This window comes from Tympanuchus pallidicinctus, unplaced genomic scaffold (genome assembly GCF_026119805.1).
Source record: "Tympanuchus pallidicinctus isolate F22 unplaced genomic scaffold, pur_lepc_1.0 scaffold41, whole genome shotgun sequence".
NCBI lineage: Eukaryota > Metazoa > Chordata > Aves > Galliformes > Phasianidae > Tympanuchus > Tympanuchus pallidicinctus.
The window spans coordinates 672913-693879 of NW_026294760.1; the positions used below are offsets into that span (position 1 = coordinate 672913).

General features: G+C 43.1%; 1 protein-coding gene across 1 annotated transcript in view; it reads left to right on the forward strand.

Moving 5' to 3' along the window:
• Nucleotides 1-20967, forward strand: part of KCNU1 (potassium calcium-activated channel subfamily U member 1) — a 41140-nt gene that overhangs the window by 7371 nt on the left and 12802 nt on the right. The window contains exons 9-20 of the mRNA XM_052701898.1: nucleotides 297-388; nucleotides 997-1107; nucleotides 1968-2073; nucleotides 3105-3187; nucleotides 3791-3860; nucleotides 4248-4403; nucleotides 5717-5829; nucleotides 5922-5990; nucleotides 7026-7115; nucleotides 7240-7340; nucleotides 10367-10463; nucleotides 20121-20223. Of these exons, the coding sequence (XP_052557858.1) occupies nucleotides 297-388; nucleotides 997-1107; nucleotides 1968-2073; nucleotides 3105-3187; nucleotides 3791-3860; nucleotides 4248-4403; nucleotides 5717-5829; nucleotides 5922-5990; nucleotides 7026-7115; nucleotides 7240-7340; nucleotides 10367-10463; nucleotides 20121-20223 (1191 nt within the window). The remainder of the gene's footprint in view (nucleotides 1-296; nucleotides 389-996; nucleotides 1108-1967; nucleotides 2074-3104; nucleotides 3188-3790; nucleotides 3861-4247; nucleotides 4404-5716; nucleotides 5830-5921; nucleotides 5991-7025; nucleotides 7116-7239; nucleotides 7341-10366; nucleotides 10464-20120; nucleotides 20224-20967) is intronic.

Consider the following 20967-nt stretch of genomic DNA (forward strand, 5'->3'; position numbering starts at 1 on the left):
AGCTTTAACATTAAGTCCTTACTGGCATGGCTATAGAGTAATTTCCTAAGAGCTGGCAGGGCTTCTGGTACACTTTTCTTCCTGGCTAGAGCCAAAATACTGGGCAAGATGAATCCAAGTCTATCACCAGCATAAATCCATTGTCACTGAGATATACATCCCTGCCAGCGACTTTTAGGAATCCAAAGTAAATTTGTAGCTGTCGTTCCACGTAATATAATTCTCTTGAATTAATTTATCACGATTAGGAGATACAGAATTGGCTCTGAGGAAGGTGGTATTTCTTGATGCCTTAGGTCCTGTTTGCAAATTTCATTCCTGAAGTTTTGGAAATTGTTCAAAGCCGTAAAAGCTACAAATCCTCCTATGAAGTGATGAGTGGGAAAAAGTAAGTATGGTGACTCCTTGGAAAATAAAAACCAGCCCTCTTTCTAGGTTGGGAACCAGCTCATAAGAAATTCCTATAGTAGCTTAAATCAAATCCTGGAACTTAATCTCCATCGTTCTTTACCTCAGATGTGTCCAAATAAACCTCCTAAGTAGAGTTCATTAGTGTGGGTTTGGCTTTCAAAGGAAGAGAATATGTGGGTGAAATGGCAGCTTCACTTAGAGATTGAGGAGATCTATCTCCTTGGTGATTATTAACTATCAGTGATAGGGGTTTTGTGTGTTTGTTTTTGTTGTTGTTTTTCCTTCACTGCTCACAGAACCAGAAAATTAGGAACAGTTTTTAGATCTCACGCCGGTCCTTTTATGACTTTTCTCTCATCAAATCTCCACCATTCACCACCTCTTAACGCAGTTCTCCTTTCCAAAATAACTCCTGAAGTCTGTAACCACAATGGGTGAAATTATCTTCAAGCCAAAGATACAAACCCTGTTTCTGCTTCATCGATGTGTTTAATATACCACAAGCAGATTGTGTCATACAGTGTCAGATATGCTACAACCACTGCTGTTTTCCAAGCGTCAAATCTTCCTTGGTTCTTCCTGTAGCTATATTGTTGTCTGTGGTAATGTCACTCTGAAGAGCGTTACTACTTTCCTGCAAGACTTTTTGCTTCAGGACAAAGGGAACGTTTGCACAGAAATCCTTTTTCTGGGAGAGTAAGTATTTGTGTTTCTTTGAGTTATTCCTGTTTGACTTCCTGATCTCTCAGGGGAAAGGTGGGAGGTCTGACATAAAGGGAAGGCAACGTTGTGTAGTTGATTGCCTGATGATCAAAATAAATTAGAACAACAACAAAAAAACCTAGAAAGGATGGCCAATAATAAAGACTAATGATTAGAGTCTAAAGCTGAGCAAACGCAGGCTGGAAACAAGGCGTGCATTTGCAGAAGCGAAGTGATTAATAATTACTGAAATAAATCATTAGAGAATGGGGGGATTTTCTAACCCATCTTTAAACCAAGGCTGGATGCCTTCCTATGGGATTCGCTTCGTTGCTGAGATCAATGCAAAATGTGAGTTTTACAATACATCATAGAAGAGAATGTTAGCAAAGTTCCCGGGTGAAATACAGTTTGTATACACTGGGTAGGAAAATAACACTCGAGTTGGAGAGAAAGTTGAAGATCAGCAGTTCCATTTGAGCACAGAATGCAGAGTGAAGCCCTGGGAAGTGTCATTTCCTGACTCTGTGCAGTAACAGTGAGCCGTACAATTACAGTTGCATGGAATGACACTCATGAAAAATTAATGGCAATAGCAGAAGACAGAAAAAAAAAAAAGAGAAAAAAAAAAATCCAGGAAACATTTTCACGACTGTTAAGTTTTATAAAAGCTTGTTTTCATTAAAATCTAAACTGTGCGCTTTGGCTGAGCTGCCAAAATCCCTGTAGCTCTCTTTTAAACAGTAAGTAGTTACGGCAAATGGCTTCTCTGAGAAATGGAGAAGTGCAGAGCATGTAATTATGAGAGATTGATGGATTATTTTTTCTTTCTTCTTGTTGTTTATACCGAATAGGTCTCTCCCCAGTCTTGAGCTGGAAGCTGTGTTCAAATGCTATTCACCCCACACCTCTTTCTTTTATGGCTCTGCGCTGAACTCTGAAGATCTGAAAAGAGTTCGGGTAACAACTTCTGTATCTTTTGCCCTTTCTTGTAGATGTGTCAGCCTTGTCAAAATCTTGTCCCTTATGAAAGGATGCATCAGCTGCTTTTACCCAGCTCGTGTTGTGATTTGCACTTCAAGCAGCTCCATTTACTGTAGTGGTACCTTTTGCATACCAATATAGCACTCCTGGGAACTGAAGATGTGAGAGCATAACAGACTTTTCAGACTAGAAGTATTTCAAGTGTTGAACCATGAAAAATAAAGGCAAAGCCAAACCGATCAACTGGTTTTAAAACAGAGATATTTTGGGCAGCAGCATTTCTGGAAATAAGACCTAAATTATTGCAATAGCTCTTAGTTACCTCTTCTTGCAAGTGTGCATCGTGTTTGAGTCGCGTTCATGAACATCCAGGGAAGAGGCCTCATGTTTTGAGATGTTGAAGAGGCAGTAAAATATTCCAATAGAAGTGAGAGGAATGGAGTTGGCATAAAGAAAAAAACAACGAAGCCAACAAAAAAATCCCCCCACTAGCTTTAATTTTACTGTGGTTTCTGGTGGTTAGTAACCTGAAATTCAGTGGTGGATCTCCATCCGGTTCCCAGAAGGCTATAAGAACTCTACCATAACTGGAATTATTTTTTTGTTACCAGTTTCACCATAGATCCCAAATATTAATTAGATGGGAGAGCAAGGTTTCTTCTGACCTGCCCAAATATTGACCCTTGGAAGCGCTTTGGTTGGACTTTGCTGGGGAAGAACACAGCTCTGCTGTCTGGCTTTTGTAACCTCTTCTAGGAAGATGTTAGCCCAAGAAACCGTAAATTTCATCTGTTCCAGCACTTGAAAATACAAACATGCATTACACCCTGTACGTTTGATTGGAGCTGTGTCACTGCTGAAACATTCTGGCATGTGTACAGCTCCAAAGTAATAGGATCATGATGACCTTCTGCAAGTCTTTAACTAAAGACACATGCCACTGTTAGAGATTGTTGTTCTTCATATGGGATTAAACCCTGATTTAACTTTTCTCCTGTGGGATACAGATGGAGTCTGCAAATGCTTGTCTCATTCTAGCAGATGTTTGCGCTCCAGAACCCTATACTGAAGACATTTCCAATATCATGAGGTAGGATGAGACACTCCAGTGCTTTCATTCTCTGTCTGATTGATATTAACAGTGACACGGATAGTGCAGCTGGCAGCAGAGCATATTTGTCCCATCAAGTTTCTTTTTTTTCTGTCAGGAGAACTCTGAAAGCCAACTGACTGCTTTCTGCTATGATTTTATCAGATGCTTTGAAGGGCTAAGACAGGTAGCAGCTGTGCAGTCTTGCACAGAATATAATATTACTAAATATAGTGTAATTATTTCCTTCGCTATCCTGAATATCAGCAGTCAAGGAGTCTCTCTGTTTTACTCTGGAAATAGTTATGCTCTGCTGTCAGGTCTCATAGTCTAAGCGTTTTTGTACCAGTCAGACTTGAAATGAGTTCTTGTAGTACTACTGGATTTTGTGAATATGACGGCTCATATTGTAGTAGTATTCTCCCCCCAAAATCAGTCCAGAAGTCCAAGTTCCAAACTGGATCATCTTTACTTTCCATTTGTAGGGCATCTACAGAAGTGGAGGTTCAGGTCGGAAAGTCCAACTCCTTTAGCAGGACTTGAAAAATGAGGGGTCGTAGCCAGAAGGAAGCATATTAATCTAAAGTTATATCTTTCATACAGAGTGCTGTCAATCAAGAATCACTACCCCAAAACAAGAGTCATTTTACAGATAATTCAGTCCCTTAACAAGGTATGGCCATGGTCTGTCTCAGTAGGGTGTTACAGTTGGAATCCTGGCTTTTATGGAATCAAAGGCTCTTATTTGGAGAAGGCAGAGATATTGTGCAATGCCTCTTACTCATACAGCCCCTACCTAGCTGGAATATCTTTCAACACTGTTAAAAATAAACAGCAACCATTTCTTTGTTGTTTTTGTCAAAGCTGCCAGTTCAACATTTAAAGGAAGGACAAAACCAAAAGAACCTCAAAATCAGAAGTCTGCTTTAGACTTGCTGCGTTCCATTGTCAAAAAATGCAATGGCAAATGCAAAAAAAAGACAAGGATGATCATTGTACAGGAACATTGGCCTTGCCCATTGCTGGGCTGATCTGTAATTGCTCTCTTACACTGAAACAGGTATACCTGCCAAACATACCCAACTGGGACTGGAGCATGGGAGACAGCATCATCTGCTTTGCTGAGCTGAAGTTGGGCTTCATGGCACAGAGCTGCCTGGTTCCTGGTTTGTCCACTCTCCTGACCAGTTTGTTCATCGGGAAAGAGAATACAGAGGTAAATCCTTTGACATGATTAAGACAAGCAAAAAAACATACAGACGTGACTGCTGGGCATGAAATTGCCCGAACAGCCCTCAAAGCTGCCAGTCCTGCAGTGGAAATGCTTTTGCTATCACCTAGTGGCTGTGTGTGATACTTCAATCTCCAGAACAAAGCATTAAATAGGACTGCTATTCCTGTATTCAGGGGCTTTTCATTTGCAGAATTTATTCGAGCAAAGCATATGAATATTGGGTGGAATAAATATAGAAGTTTTTTCTTGGTCCGCTGTTTGTAGTCAAAGTGCTCTTTGATAGATGTGCTGTTTCTCAGGTCCAAATGCTTCCCTGGGTCACAGCAAAGTTAGCTAAGCTGTTATTTGAAGTTTTTAAGGCGTACTGTGAAAGCTCAGCCAACTTCTGTCGTGATGCTTTTCTCAATTAAAAAGTCCATCACATAATTTTTGTTTGGAAAGCAAAAACTCTTAACAGCCTATTAAGTTTTATGCAGAAGGCATTCACGTGCCAAGAGAATGGCGTGTACTGTGAAGTAATGAGTGGTGGTATAGAAGCCAAAGGAGCTGTCAGTAGCAGGATGTTCCCTTGATATAAACAAACCTTCCTCAGTCACACTGCTACCTTGAGGAGCAAGCAAAAAGGCACAGAATAGGCTTTCACTGCTCATCAGACCATCGCAGCTCTCCTGCAGTTATAGCTGGTACACATAAGACCCAAATAACTGCAAAATAAAGCCTCACTTTCCTCAAACAATGCATTCCCAGTACTTTGCAGTCATAAAATGACCATGTTACTTTGACTGCAGTATTGACGCCTGTTCTTCAATGATAATAAGAGGGAATGGTTTTAAACTGAGACATGAGGAGGTTTGGGTTGGGTATTAGGAGGGAGTTTTTCACAGAGGGTGGTGGATGCCCCATCCCTGGAGGCATTCAAAGCCAGGCTGGATGTGGCTCTGGGCAGCCTGGGCTGCTGGTTGGCAGATAGCAGATAGCAGGGGGTTGGAACTGGATGAGCACTGTGGTCCTTTTCAACCCAGGCTTTTCTATGATTGTATGAATACAAATTGGAAGTGTCCAGCAGAGTTAAGACCTTCCCTGGTCTTAAGTTAAGTTAAGACCTTCCCTGATCTGCTGTATATGAACTCCAATATTGTTTCTGACAACGTACAGCAGATGTCTTTCTGCTGCCAGTAACCGAGGGCCTTTGATGTGATATCATGTGGTAGTGGAGCAACGTCCCAGTGTTAGGTTACACATCCTACTCGCTTTGCCTTGAATAAATACATCATCTTTATGATCGATTCTTTCAGACAAAGAGAAAACATCTGAAGGACAAGATGCTTCTGGGAGACAAAGACTACAAAGTCATGGCTCTTCAGCTCTCCAACGACTTTGCAGACATGACTTTTATAGAGGTTTGTCGGTATGTGGTACAGATGTGGACATTTTTCTGTTATTTCCTTCCAGATGTACCTTTCTGGCCGATAGCGTGGCTGACTTGCTCTCTTTCTCCAGGTTGTGCTTTGTAAAGCTGAACCTTATCCTCTTGGGGATTGAGCTCAAGTTTGGCAGTCAAGGAGAGAGGTAACTGGGGGAATTCTCTCTTAGTAAAAAGTCAAAATTCCAAACTGATGCTTTCCAAAGAACTCAGATTTGCTCCCAGGTCTGCACAGACTTTATGCACCTCTTCATTTCCTGTGCACACTAATTGTTATTTGGGGTAAGGATGTGATTCCTGGTTGCTTACATGCCAGGGTGAATTTTACATTTTGCCTCCTTTCTTCTCACTGATAATCAAACAAGAGATGGAGGATTCTCACCTTCTGTTCCACACACAGTCAGCATAACCATCATAGATCTCCCTTTGATTTGGAGCAAATCAAGCATATTTATTTTCATGGATAATAGAAACGCTTTCTCGTGGTTTTTGTTCTTTTTTTTTTAACACATGAGTTTTAGCTCCTAAATGCTATCAAGCATTGTCATAAAGGGATAATTTGTCAATGCTGGCAGCAGAGCTTTTGCTGTCTGAAGCTGATCTGGTCCCAGGCCAGATAACACTCTCTGTCTGTTCTAATGATGAAATACAAGACATCCTAATGGGGGAGCTGGAACTAGTTCAGAAAGGGGAGTAAATGAGTGCCATAGATCTTTACAAAGCTTGAGAAATCATCCAGAAAATGCAGACTATGGAGTGCAATTATTACTCTTTCCACTTTTATGAAGGAAATGGCTGTAGAATAGAAACTCTGAAAACAAAGGAGTCGTAGGGACTGCTGTGAGAAATAAGTTGAGACTCTTTTGCAAGTGGTGAATGAACCCTATGCTGAGAGCAGACAGCGCATGTTGGAAGTGCTCAGTGCTAATGGAAAACAGGCCATAGCTCCATCTAATGTATCTTGAGCTCATATGTTGCCTGGATGAAAATAGAATGATGGAAAGAGAAAGCAAGAGGGGAAAAAGAAACTCACACGGGTCCTAGGAGTTATAACAAAGGGAATTAAAAGAAAAAGTTAAGGTGGGAGGGGGCTGCTGTGATCATCCAGGCTGAATTCCCACAGCAGAGGTGGTTAATGGCAGGCAAACCATCATTACTCTTTGTATGGTTTCTCCACACAGTGCCATCCTGATCAATCCATCTCCACAGATAAAGCTTCACCAGAATACAATGGGCTTTTTTATTGCTCATTCTCTTGCAGAAGTCAAAAGGTAAGGTGCTTTATTACTGTTTTGTGGAGAAAAACTTCTGGGACGAAAAAATAGTTTCAGGAGCATTGATTATCTGATCAGTAAAGCATAATTCATTCCTTCCTGATTCACTTCTGTTTTCCAGGGCACATTTCTATTGCAGAGTTTGCCACGGTGACATCCAGGATCCAGAGCAGATTGAGAAATGTCAGTGTGGAAGCAAACTTCACTCAAAAACTTTCTCAGGTACGTTGGTTAAGTCTATTTCTGACTTCAAAAAGGGCCAAATCAATATCTGTTAATTGTATATTTATTAACTACTTATCACAGTTAATGAGGATACTAAGAATAAGAACAGGTTGGAACAGCCCTTATCTGGTAAAACAAGGATCTTTCTGGTTACACTAATAAATCTTACAGTAGATCTTTAAAGGCTTCTTTGTGCTTTGCTTTAGGAGTCAAAGCTTCTTGGCTCAAAAAGAACAGGACAAAATACACCGGTGAGGATTTTCACCCTAATTATTAACAGGTTTATCACAGTATGCAGGTTTTTAACTGCAGAGACCAAAGCAAACATCTCATCAGTGTATATAGTCAAAGCAAAAGGCACAGCTGGATGAAACAAGAGCTCTGTGTCCAGTTTGTGATAGTTTTTTGGTCAACGAGGTGCATCTACATCCTGGCCATCGTGACAATAGGGAACCTGAAACGTGGAGTCAGAAAAACACTGTGGGGTTTGTGTAAGGAATGTGGCAGCGTCTGATGGCGTTTGCTCTGCAGACTGAGAGAACAGATTAATCTGACCCAAAGCAGAGCATCGTGTGCTTTCATCACCTCAAACTCCACCTTCAGGGAATTCCTGGGCTTTGCTACGGTTCGGGTTTCTGCTGAAGTAGAAAGTGTGGCTTCTGATTTATGTTTAACTGCAGCAATGCGAGGCACGAAAGGCCAAACTGCACATCTATGACCACTTGTGAATTTTTCCCCTCCGTGGAGATGGCGCTTTGGTTTAAGGGTCTGAGAAGGAGCTTAAACATGAGCACAGACGGACTTCTGCTCGTTTCTAACACTTGCAAATAATTTAAACAGCAGATGGCAGCCAAGCCCCATTACAAAACATGCCTCCGAGCTGCAGATGGCAGAGATGAAGGCGGAACTCATTCACGCAGCGAGTGCAAACATACTGACACCTGGAGGACTCCGTGTAGTAATGTCATGTAGGAAGGGAAGCTGGAGCCCATTTTCAGTCCCACACACTTATCAGCTTAGATGCAGCTGGGGTCCCTGAAAGCCATCTACCTCCCAGAAAAGAGATTTCTTTAAGTGTAGAAGACATCTTAATAAAAGTCAGTGTCAAAGGAGTAGAAATACATCGGCGCTGTGGGAACTGTCTCCACCTGGGTGGTTTTATTCTGCTTTCCTAGGCAAGCTCAGGTTTTAAAAGGACAAGATTGCATTTCAGGATGCCTATTAGTAAAGAGCAGTTGTTTGCAAACCTGAAGTTCTGCACCAGATATGCAGTAGAGAGGATGGCTGCCTGAGCTGGATCAGGACTTTTGCCAGCCAAAAGGCCTTGCCATCAGTTTTCTCCAGGATTCCAGATGGATTGGAGCTTAACTGCAGTCACTTTGATTGATTCCTGCCTTCTCAATATAACCCAGTTGAAGCAGTACTTCGTGTCCTGGATGCCTCCAGGCTCACTGTGGGAGAATGGAATTAATGGAGGTTAGATGCAGGAGACCCCCAGCTAGTGCAGGTGAGGATGCTTCCAATGCCTGCAGTGGAAACAGGGAGGTGAAGCTGGTGAAGATAAAGTTCACTGTCGTGAATAAGAAGCTAATACAGGAGCCCGAGATTGTGAACTTTAGTTAAAGGAGCAACCATGTTGCTATTGTAACAAGTGTGAATGGCAAAATTGAGGGCTGTAAGTTAAAACAAAATGAAATATCTTGTTTTGGGAGACATTTACGTATTGCTGCCCATGTAAGACAAGCAGTTAAGGATCTCTATTCTGTGACTTGTCTTATGATACTTTAATGAAGCTTGACCTAGCAGGATTGATCGGGTGTCACACGGCATCCTTGGAGAGCTCCCTCTCTGCCCTTCCAGCTCCCACCTCGTTGAACACAGGGCTGTAGAAGGAGCTATCCTGTTACCAAGGCCAAATGCACCTGTGTTCAGCACACCTGTGCAGAACAATTACAGCTTAAGGCTGACAAATTGCCTATTCAGAGACGTCCCCTTGTCTGCCAGGGTATGTTTAGAATCACTAGCAGCTCCATCTGGGTTAGTGTGCTTTGGCAATAGCTGCAACGAACAAGGAAGCTGATGGTATGAGAGGATTCACCTGTCAGTTGGTGAGATAGAGATCTCTGTGTCTGAAAGTTCTTGCAATCCACCCTTTCCTTCCCCACCTGAATGCATTGGACATGTTTGGACACATGTGACACGAAAAGCTTTGTGCCTTCTGTCAAATGCTGATAAGAGGAGGAATGCAGATTAGCAACAAAGATACAGGCCAGGGGAGTGCAAGGAATAGCTTTTTGTGTTCTGAGCCTGCTGCATCGCTGTGGAAAGCAGGAGGTGCAGGTAGGGGCTTAAAAACCTCCGAGGGTGCTGCTGTACATCTTTGAATCACTGCCTGGTGTTCTAATGCTGGTCTTAATGGCCCGTGACCTCAGATTATGGCCCAGAAAGGACTTGATCAAATGTCAGAGAAAAGATGTTCCAGCTGTTAAATTGCTGCTCGAGGATTTGGGAAGCCCAAGCTCATTTTCTTGATCTGTTTCCTCAGATTCAATCTGGGACTGCAGGCCACCCAGCCTTACTGAAGTTTGGTTTCCTGTTGGGAAAGGGTTGCAGCTGTAACAGCTTCAACTCTCAGAGACAACATGAGGATAGACTAATTAATAATTTCAAGCCAGGACAGTACAGCGGTGAGGATGAACTCTGCCTACATTCTGGCTAGTTTTTCCTTTGTGGAGAACTGTGCTTCACAAAGAAAAGGAGCCACTTTGGAATGAGATGCTGCAGTAAGGATGCTCTCACCACGTTTAAGACCATTCAACACATATAGATAGAAATACTGTTTTGTAGCACTGCTGTATTTCTGACCACTTGTGTGAATAACCAATTCAAAGCTCCTTTGCCCAGCATTTCTGAGGCCAGGTCAGAAGCTTCAAATGGTATAATGGCCATTTGCAGACGCAGTCTAAGTACAACCAAAGGCTATCCAGAAGGAACCCAACTTTGTTTCATTGCCTTTGTTCCAGAGAAACTGAAATCCTATGGAGAATTGCTTGTTTTGGATGGAGAGCCTGCAACGTCAAGGTCCCTAAGTGTCCTTCCACCTCAGAGATTTGTTGATGGGTAAGAAATGTAAAGCTGTGTGAGTGCTGAGCAGGCATTTCCTGAACTTACTCATTGAGAATCTGTGTGGGAAACAGGAACAGCCTGTTTCCTAGTTCTTCTGCTATTGTTAGTGGATGGTTTATGGCTTCTCCCTATCCTGATTAATTGATCAGTCTAGAAAGCACAACTGTTCCTATGCATCCAAATCCTCAGCTCTAACACTCTCCTGGAGAGTCAAAGCCTATAAGCATACATGAGATACAGTGAACTTGTGATACCAATTTGAGGTACAATGGAAAAGTGAAAGGAAGGGTTGATACACCTCAACAAAGTGCTTACTGCACTCTAGTTGGAAGCAAAATAACAGCAGAGGAATCATGAACACGTTTATTCTGCTGCTTTTCAGAGAGCAGGGTGAAGACAAGAGTAATTGGATGCAGGACTGTGAATAGCCAACACTGAGTTATGCTTGTTCTTCAGATGCTTAATTACGTTGTGCTGTTGGCAGCAACGTGGAAGAGTAACAACCTCTGGTTTGCTCTAAAGCCAATTGGTGATCCAGGAGAAATCTCACCCGACAGCCTTGTTCTCTAACATAAGCCGTGCGTGCTAGGAGTCCCTTCTATGCCATCTGAATGCTTCCTGGCTGGAGGAATCTGATTTCCCAGCAGGTTTCACAGAGCAGTGTCAGTGTAGTCATCTTCTGTCTGAGCCGAGGTGTGAATTGCAATGTTTTAGCTACAGTGTACTTAGTTTGCTGAGCAGTCCCACTTGACTTGCGTTGGAACTCCTCATAACCTGAGCTGCTATATTCAGCATAAGGAAGAGTATCATGGTCTGAAACTGAGCTGTCAGTGACAGCAAGCTGTTACGCTTTTCCTACATCCACTAGAGAAGGTGACAGGACATATTGGCAAATAGCATCATGCTAGAATTTGCAGTGAGTAGACAGGAGCCTAGCAGGGGAAGAAGTGCACAAACCAGTATTTCTTACCTCGTTTCTGCTTGTGAGCAATTTGCAGTCACTGTAGAACTGAAGAGGTTTAATAAATAGTATCTCCCCTCCCTGCAAAATCCCATCTTGTGCTTCAGCAGCAAAGGCAAATGTCAGTGTGGCAAGGATTGTAAGGTGTCCTCTGGAGAGCTTTGCATCTTAGCAGCTGTCCCCAGCACACACATGCTATCAGGACAAAAAAACGTTGCTCAGTGCTGCTGTCCTACAACCAATTAGGTCAGCTGTAAATATTGGGACTGCATGGTAAATACATGCACACATACTAGCAGATTGTGCTGACTTGTTAAATATAAATGGAAGCATAATTAGATTTATAACATGGCCCTCCCCCTCCTCATGCCCAATAACATAATTTACCAAAGGGAGAGAGAAGAACAAACCCTCACAACCTGCTGAAATGCCATTATTAACATGCGCATGAAAAGTCAATTATGCCAGAGGGAGGTATTTAAGTGAAGTGAGTTTCCGTACTCTGGGATTACACCTTGGGGATTATGCAGCTCTTATTTATTTATTTTCCCAGAGATTGCTGCTGCGGCTGCTTAGCAGTGAGGAACAGAATTGTTACTAAGAGATATCCTGAAATCCCCTAAAGAAATGGCCAAATGTGCAGATAAATAATTGTTCCCATCCCCATCAAGATATTCTCCCTCATCACCATATCAAAACGACGCCACATCCTCCCCAGTCAGGGCTGGGATGTTTTCTGCTGTTTAGTTTTAAGTGACGCCAGGGAATGGTCTTCCAGCGCTTCCCTGGGGAGGGGATTTTACCATACTGTTATTAGTTGCAGTATTTATTATTTGTATTACAGCGGTGCCTTGAGGCTTCCACTGGAGCCCTGTTGGGCTGGATGTTGGATGCGTACACCATTAAAAGGATTTCAGCCTTAAACAGTGGTGAAGGGAAGGAGGGAAGGGTGAAGTGAGGTCTCAAAAGTCAGAGAGGAAAACTCAGTGCAAAATACAGCTGTTGGGAGCCGACCCTTCATAACATTACAGCTCTCAAATCTATGCCAAGTCATTTATTATTATTATTATTATTATTAAAGCCCGATCTAGAATCGGATGCAGTTGCCCATTTTCAGATTAAGCCGAGCTTTTCCACCCGGGCTGTTCTGCTAATAGAAAAGCTAACACCGACCTTCCTTACCCAAATTAGGATGGCTGGGACAGCGGCCAAGGGGAGCTCCAAGTTCAAATCTCTGCTGTGTTTGATTTAGGATGGCAAACCACAGCATGATGCAGAGAGGATGGGGGGCTTGAACACAAGTCCCTGAGACGTCAGGGTGCAGCCAGGGGATTGCTGTGTGCAGCAGGCAGTGCTATCAGAAGGACTTTGGACATCCCTTCGTGGGCCCACTTGAAAATACTTTTCTGTTGGGATATTTAGCCTGCTAAATACTTAATTTCTGTTCAAAAAACCGGAATGTTGCATCTGAGGTCGAGCAGGGTTTACGTATGAGCTGATCAATGAAAAATTTAATCAAACCGTAATTCAGGGAAATGTGGTGAAGCGCAGTGAGAAAGAATTGGACCTGGCCTGTTATCAGACTCAAAGCCCATTTCATCGGTGTCTCGGTGATATTTCTGGTGTTGTAGGCTGTTATAACGACAGATATCTCCCTCAGCCCTGTGCACCCTATGTCCATACACTCTTCTTTTTCTTTCTCATTGGAAATCATCAGATCAGGGAAAGAACGTCATTAAGAAAATAGTAAGTCATAAACCAATACTGAACACAGTGGCAACAATAACCAAGAAAAACAAACAAAAAACCACAAAACAAGAGGATTAGGACTGGATGGGCTACAAAGTTCATCCAGAAGGAATACATGAAGACCTCCCCAGGCTCCTTCCATGCTTATGGGGCATCGATGCACTTTGCTTTACTACTCGTGGCTTCTCCGCAGCCTTGCCTAAGGCATGGCAAATTGAATGGTGTGTGTTCTGCTGAATTGTTGACTCTTGTTATTCGTTCCTGTTCAGTTTCTGGTGAGGCATAAAAGGGTGTTTGTGAGCAAGGGCTCTGCATGTGCAACTCTGCAGCATCTCCTTCCCTTTTGTCTCAGTGTAAAAGCGCTTCAGCCAGGAGAAGGATTAATAAAAACTGAATTAGATTAAAGGGGAGCCCAGGCTAAAGAAACAAGTTTTAGCTCTGTCTTAATTGTAATTTATCTACTGCCAGGATAATTGCTAATAAATACCTGCTGAGTTGCCAAGCCTATGTTAGGGCTTGTCAGTGCCAAATAAATCTTTAAGACTTAAGATCCCACTCTGACGCTGCCCATCACTCCCCAAACCAAAGGCAGCTCAAAACAAAGCAGTAATGCTGAGTGCTCCAGCTCAGCTAATCTGGCAGAATGCATCACAGCCTTTATAAATGTGTGAGAAGGGCTGTGCAGGAGCTCCCAAAAAGGTCATTGGTATTTTTGGAGCGATAAATCACGGAGGGAAAGATTTGCATTACGGCTGTATAAAATCCAGGGCCGGATTAGAGAGAGAATACTTTACAGTAATATTTCTCTCCTGACTTGTTTTATTAGCTTCCTTTAAACATGTTACATTATTGCTTATAGAATTTCATTTACTTGGATTGGCAGCTTGATAAATATGTCTATTGGCGATGATTTGGATTGCTCTGGGCATTAATATTATTAAAACCTGTCACAAGGAAATGTCTGAAAGATGACTTACTGTAAAGATTACAGCATGAAATAAATCATACAATGGTATTTGTTACCGTTTATGGCCTCTTGGAGCCGAGTCAATCCCTTTTTATGTTGCATTATTTTTCAAGTTTTTATAGCCTTACATTATATATCGCTGTCAGAAATGAACAGATGGGGTGTCAAACACGAGCCTTCTGAATAATTCCCACCCTCGGGTTATTTGTATGAAGGACAAGTGTAAAACTGTGTTCTCAAGAAAAAGGAGCTCGATAGAGGTGGAGGAAGTGTTGTTACAGTGAGCGAGATCCCTTTGTCAGCAGGCACATTGTGCTTTTGCTCACTACCTGGTATTTACACAGCAGGGTGGGGGCTCGTGGAAAATGTAGCAGTCAGTTGGGATAGCAAAGAAACCTCACATCAGATGAGGTTTCACGTTCTTTTGGATTGACTTCTATTGCTAGGATGGGGAAAGACGTGGAGGGGGTGTTCTGGTGATGGCCAAATCTCAGAGGGTTCATAGGAATGCGGAGAGATGTGGATGCATCTCAAAGGCTTTAGGGGTGGAATGTTATAAAGAATCCCTCCTGAACGGCGCCGGTGGCGTTTCTGCAGTTTGAGATGAATAGGGAATGATCCTTCAGGCTCTGGAAGGTCAAAGTGGGAGCTCCTCCAGGGAGAGGAGGAGATTTTGTATTCTGCTTTCTGTTGTGAAAGGCTCGTGTGTTTGCTGCGCGTTTTTGGGGAGTCCCTGTAGGAGTCAGGAGGCCAGATTGGATGAAGCGATAGATGTGATGAACTGATAAATGCACCTGCAGTGAATGAGGTGTCTCTGGATTAGGAAATTCAGGTAGGGACATCGTCCATGCATGCCTTCCCCCAAGCTTTCTCTTTTTAAATCCCCAACCCTCAAATCTCACACAGGTACACAATGTAAATCAGCATTATTTTTGGAACGCGACTCTTTTCGGTCTGTGTGAATCTTTAGACACCCAAATAAATGGAGATGGCTCTGGCGGTGCAGCCTGGCTGCATCTTGCTCGTGGAACAATAACATCTTTCTCCTTTTTGCTGAAACTCACAGCTCAAGGATCAGCGTGATGGATCAGATATTTTAGCAGAGGTCTGATGGAGCGAAGCTACTTCTGCAGTGTGCAGCATGTGCCCAGACTTGCTTTGTGCAGACAGAAGCTCTCTTCCCCTCTGTTCACATTCTTTATTGTTTCTCTCAGCCTTACCATTATAGACCTTAATCTTTGCAACTTCTACTTCTCCATGCATTCCTCAGTTTCTTCCGTATTTCACATCTTTTCTCTCTTCCCCAGGCTCTTATCTCACATCTATCATCGGGCTTACACAAGAATTTTAGGGGCTCACATTCACCATGCAGAGTACAGTTGTGCTGCCCATGGTAACTGGAGTTGCACCCACCTGTATGCACTGATCTGATTCCACGTTATACAATAGCATAATCACTTAAACAATTTGCATGACTGATAGTGTGCTCTCTGAGTGCATAAGGAGAAGTTTCATAATTAGCTTTCCCTGTGAACTTGTGCAGACCAGTCTATTTATAATTTGGTCAGCTCCTGATTTTTAATGAGGTGCTGAGAGTGACTGAAGCCTCTGGCAGCATGCATTTTGTATTTTAATTACCCACAGTAATTCTGACAATTACGCTGATGCCATAAATCACGTCATAATGACCCATAAGAAAAAGAAAAAAAACCATATTTAATGATTGGATGGGGATTTGAATTAAGCAGGTATGCAATAGCTTAATAAGGAGCCAAAAGCTCCTTGGGGGTAAAGTCTTCCAAATCTTGTTGAGCTGTGGCTCCAGCAGGTGAGGAAACTTGGTGCAAAGTTTCTTTCCCAGGCCAAGTCCTGATTTTCTCAGCAGAGGATTGCATTTCATGGGATTACATCCATCCTTGTGTGCCTAACCAGAAATGGATTTCTATGTGATATGGCTGTGGTTGCTAACCGGCCCTTCTGCTCAACAGGGGTTGCTTGTCCTTGGCAGTAATTGTAAGCCAGACATCATGCAGCAGTGATGGTATTGCTTTTTAACCAGGGAGCTTGAGTTTTGGAAGAGATAACACACAGTACAGCTCATGTTTTCTGTTCTGATGGATAGATTTGCTAGCATGTCCATGGCTATCTGAGGTGCAAGCTCTTCTACGTCACGTGTGATGCACTGCACCCTTCTTAGCACTGAGGAAGGCAACAGTAAGCAATGGTCAGCATCACGTTGCTGTGGTAGCATTTCTCCTTTGCTATTTCCTGAGCAGTCCCTCTTACACAGACCTGCAGTGCCAATGCTGACAGCTCTGGGTCGGCCCTCTGAGGAGCAGCACACATTTCCCAGCTCAGCCCTGGCGTGCTGTCCTGCATGGCCCTGCATTCCAATAGGTCCTGGCTCTCTGCTTGTGACCCTTAGTGAATATCACTCCTATTATCTAAGATCTCAACCACGCCAACTTCTGCTCTTGAGATTATTTTGCTCTTAATAATGTCACAATAAGTGGGTGGAAGTAGCTAATGGCTCTAAGCCACAAATGATCCCAAATGTTCTCAGTCTCCACTCTCCTGTAAACCTTGACAGATTGGGAGTGCTTAGTAAAATATTGTAACACTCAACACGCATTTACAAGGCAGCGATCTGTCCCATGACGGCTTCCAGATGTGTAGTGTGTGCAATTTCATAATTCAAGAACAGATTCTATTGCCCTCTGCAGATCCCCCATCAGGCTGTTCATAAACGCTGCTCGTAATTAAATTAACCCACTAACTAGCCATGCAAATTTTGATAAGCGGTGACCAAAAAAAAAAAAAAAAAAGAAATAAAAAGAGGGAACTGTTGAGATGCTCTCAAAAAATGACAAGGTTGTCTTCAGAGATTAGTTATCATTAGGAGAAGATATGGATTTTTTTTCCCTTCCCGTTTGCCAAATTCCACTTTGTCCCTTCATATGTGACAACTGCTTTAAGGCTTTAATCTGATAATTAGGAGCTGCATTTTGCCTGCCTTTCTCGAGCTGCCTGCTGTCCTACTCTCTGCTCAGCCTTTCTGGAATCGAAGTAAGCTGCTGTTCTGTGTGTGGGTAGCAGAATCAGGCTTTGGTTTTAAAACCCAGCTTGTGCCCAGCCTGAGGAGCAGTGAAGGAACAACACATGCATGTGCTGGAGCTGATGAGAGGCTGTGCAACCTCAGGGGGAACCTCAGTAAAGATTTCATCAGGGATGCTATGAATAATGGGCTGTTGTTTTCTGTCAGAAATGATGGCTCAGAGCTCTGACACGTGAGGTCTGCTTGCAGAAGCTGTAACCAGCTCTCCTACAATAACTGTGCTATATTAAAAAAGAGCTGGAGTTATGACACCTGGCTTACATCGATGGCTGAACAATGGATCCTTTAATAGCGGAGTGTTGGCCAGGGGGTAGGTGGGGTGGAAGTTGGGTGTGGAAGAAGAGGCTGGACACCAAAAGCAGAAGGCATCTTCTGGAGTGAAGCAGCCCTGCTGGTCTGCCTGGGGAACCATCCAGGGCATTCTGAGTTCCTCTTGCACTGCCAGATCCTTGTTTCCTTTTGAGGCTCCATCCCTCAGAGCTGTTTGAGGATCCTGGCTGCATGTGAGAATGCAGCATAGGGCAGTGCCTGTTAGACTGGGACTCAGCTTTTCCCTGTGTGTTTTAAGTGCCAGTGTTGCTCTAAGCTTTTCTCAGCTCAGCTTAGTTTGCCTTTGTCATTCGTGCCTACAGCCCTAAACCTGAGGGGGGAACCTCTAAGAGCTGCTATGGTATAAATGATAAAAACTGCCTATTGTACTGCAGTGAGTTCTGTACAACTGTGCTGACTTCACTGGGATTACATGTGCACTGCTTAGGGGCGGATTTGGTTCAGTGGATGTAATTAAAAAAAATTAACTACTCATTTTTAAGATCGGTTTTACTTGTTGCCTGATATTTTTTAATTATTGGATGGAATGCTCTAAATTACAACACTTTGCAGTGACACATAATACCTCTGCGTTGTTAATTAATTAAGCCTCACAGTTCCTTGTGAGGTAGGGAGAGCACTTTGATGCGTTGCGATCTGAGTGATATAATCCATGGTGATGAATAAGCTGAGCCCAGACAAGCACTGTATTCTCATAGTGCAGGCCTGGAAGTGAGAAAGGGGCTTTGCAGCAGCCCCAGAGGCAATGGCAATTTCCATTGCATGTGTGTGAAACTCTGCTCCTCCCTAAAGGAGGCTAAGATACGTGCAGATCTGGGAGCAATGGCACTGACATGGCAAGGCACAGCATCCTCTGAATGGCACTCTTTGCTTTCTAGACTCAAGGAGAGCAAGCATGGATAGCTGTGCACTCAACACACTCAATTTGTGACCCAGATAACCTAATAGCTGCAGTAAGAAACTCATGCAGCTCAGCTAGAGACTATTTCTGTCTCTGTAGAGTAGCACACCGTATCAGTTCTCGTGCCCCCATCCTCAAGCTCCTCGGAGTCCAATGCAGAATGACTTATGAGTGTCTCAGGAAAATCAGATTTCTGGAAGGATCATGTAATCTGTGGAGTTTGTGACAGGAAAAACCCCAAACTAAAGAATGGTTTGTTAAATGAGAGTGTGCTTGGCCTTGCCAAGGGGGGTGCTGCTATGATAAAGCAGGTCTGCTGCTATCTTCTCCTCTTTCCCCTGCCTTGTGGATCCACGAGGTGTTTCTTCCCGGGTGTATATATTTCCTATAATATTAAAAGGAGAAGTTGTCATTTCTGACAAGTTGTGTGTATAGATGATGTCTTTATTATGATAGAGATATATACACTGATTGATTGGTGAATGTGAATCAAGTAAAGAGAGCTTGTGAGAAGAGTCTCCAGCTTGCCAAAATGCCATTTAATCAGTGGCCTAAAGATGAATTATCTGAGGAGGAGACGTGTGGTGAATGGATGTCCCTTAGTTCAAGAGCTGGGGAATAGGCAGAAACCATCAGGAAGCTCCAGCCTGATCTTTCAGAGTCTGATGTGGAATAGAAAAGTCAATGGCTGTGCTGAAATAACTGACTTAAACTGCTTATCCTGAGCATTGGTTAATTGTGCAGCCGTGGCATCATGGTACAGCCTGCAAACTCCACAATGCCATGTGCAAAAATGGGTAAAAACTCAGGTTCCTGCTGCTTTACTAAGAAGTTTTAAGCTGAGTTCCTGAGTGTAAATCAGTTGGTTCAGAGCACAGCTCGATCTGCCTTGCAAGCCTTGCAGTAGATGGCACCTTCCTCTAGCAAAGCCCCTCTCCTCTCTGTTAATCTCAATACTGCATTGACAAGATAATGATGAATTGGACAAGAAAAACAATGTCAGGACCAAACACTTGCCTGGTCATACAGCTCCACTAAGGCTGTTGTGTTCAGTGTATGTTGTAATCCTAGATGGCAAGTTTCTTTCATTGTTGCTATTTCAGTTCCAGAGTGATTAAATAAGCTTTGTTCCTAAGACAACTGCTCAGGGCTCCTCTACCTACAGTGAAGGTGGAGAGAGAGTGCTGAGCAAACAGGTCTTTTCCATCAGCAGAAGAAGATTCTGCAATATGGGCCTTATTTAAAGTTGCTGAAGATGAGGGAAAAATTCCTGCTAACTTCTTGCTCCTGAGACCACGTTTATGTTTCAATGAATGTCCCCACTGAAGAACTCATTATTTAAAATGTTTTTAGGAACCAAGCTCAAACAGCCATAATCATCACGACTATTTCAATGATTGTATTAAAAACTTGTTACGGTATATTTTTCACCTTGTTTGACCCACTGAACTGATATAGGAATTCCTCCACCACGTAGCCCCTGTGAATCACACTTCCTCACTTTTCCTTGCCATTTAAGGGATCTAAACACTGCAATATCAATGAGGAGGGCATCTCAGCAGCAGCAGCTGGAGATGTGATCTCAGCTTGGAGGTTCTGTAGCTCAGAAGCTGCTTTCTCTGTTTCAGAGCCCTGCATGCTCAGGAGGAGGAGGAGAGCCACAGAGTTTCCTTGTATCTAACAGGAAGGTTCCACCAGTGTGATGCTGTTCCTCTGCACGAAGCTCTTCTGGTAGGTGTCCAGTGGTGGCCTTTAGTATTTCACACATTCCTGCTTATCCTCCAAGGAATAAACTTAGGCTCCAAAGTGCTCATCTGAGCAGAGAGCACAGCACTTTCTGGTTTACTGTTGTTTAAATGCATTCCTTGAGCTGACCCTGCTCTGAAGGAGAGACGCTGAGACCACAAACCCCTGTTGCAGTTAAAGTGTCTTGACCAGAGACTGATGGGAGCTGAATCTCATTCCATGGACATATTTGCTTTAATTTAAGTGGTAACCTGGGAACAGAGAAGGATCTCCAAGGTAACAAGGGATCGGTAATGCCTCCTGTGTTCATCTAAAGCTGGGTAGGCATCCAATCTCTGGAGAGCGTTTCAGCAGATGTGCAAAGGAAGGTCCCATTGATACCTGTTTTGTATTTCAACAAAATGTTTGAAACATTGCACGTTTGTGTCCCTTGCCCTATTGATCTGGGTACCTTTAATATTGTTTGGCTTATTTATTTCATGTGCCTAATCCGTAAAAGAACAAATCCTATCTAGAAATGGCAGGTTGTGCTCAGAGCTGCCAGAGAGCTGAGAGTAGGCAACCAAATCTTGCAATGAGGTGATCAAAGATTTCATCAAAAATACAGAATGTTCAAGCTGTTCTGCCAGCTGGGAGACTTGTAGCAGGCTGGAATTCATGCTGCTTGAAATGCTGCAGCTTCCTTCCAAGCAAATAAAAGGACCCTATTGCCCAGCAACCACCAAAATA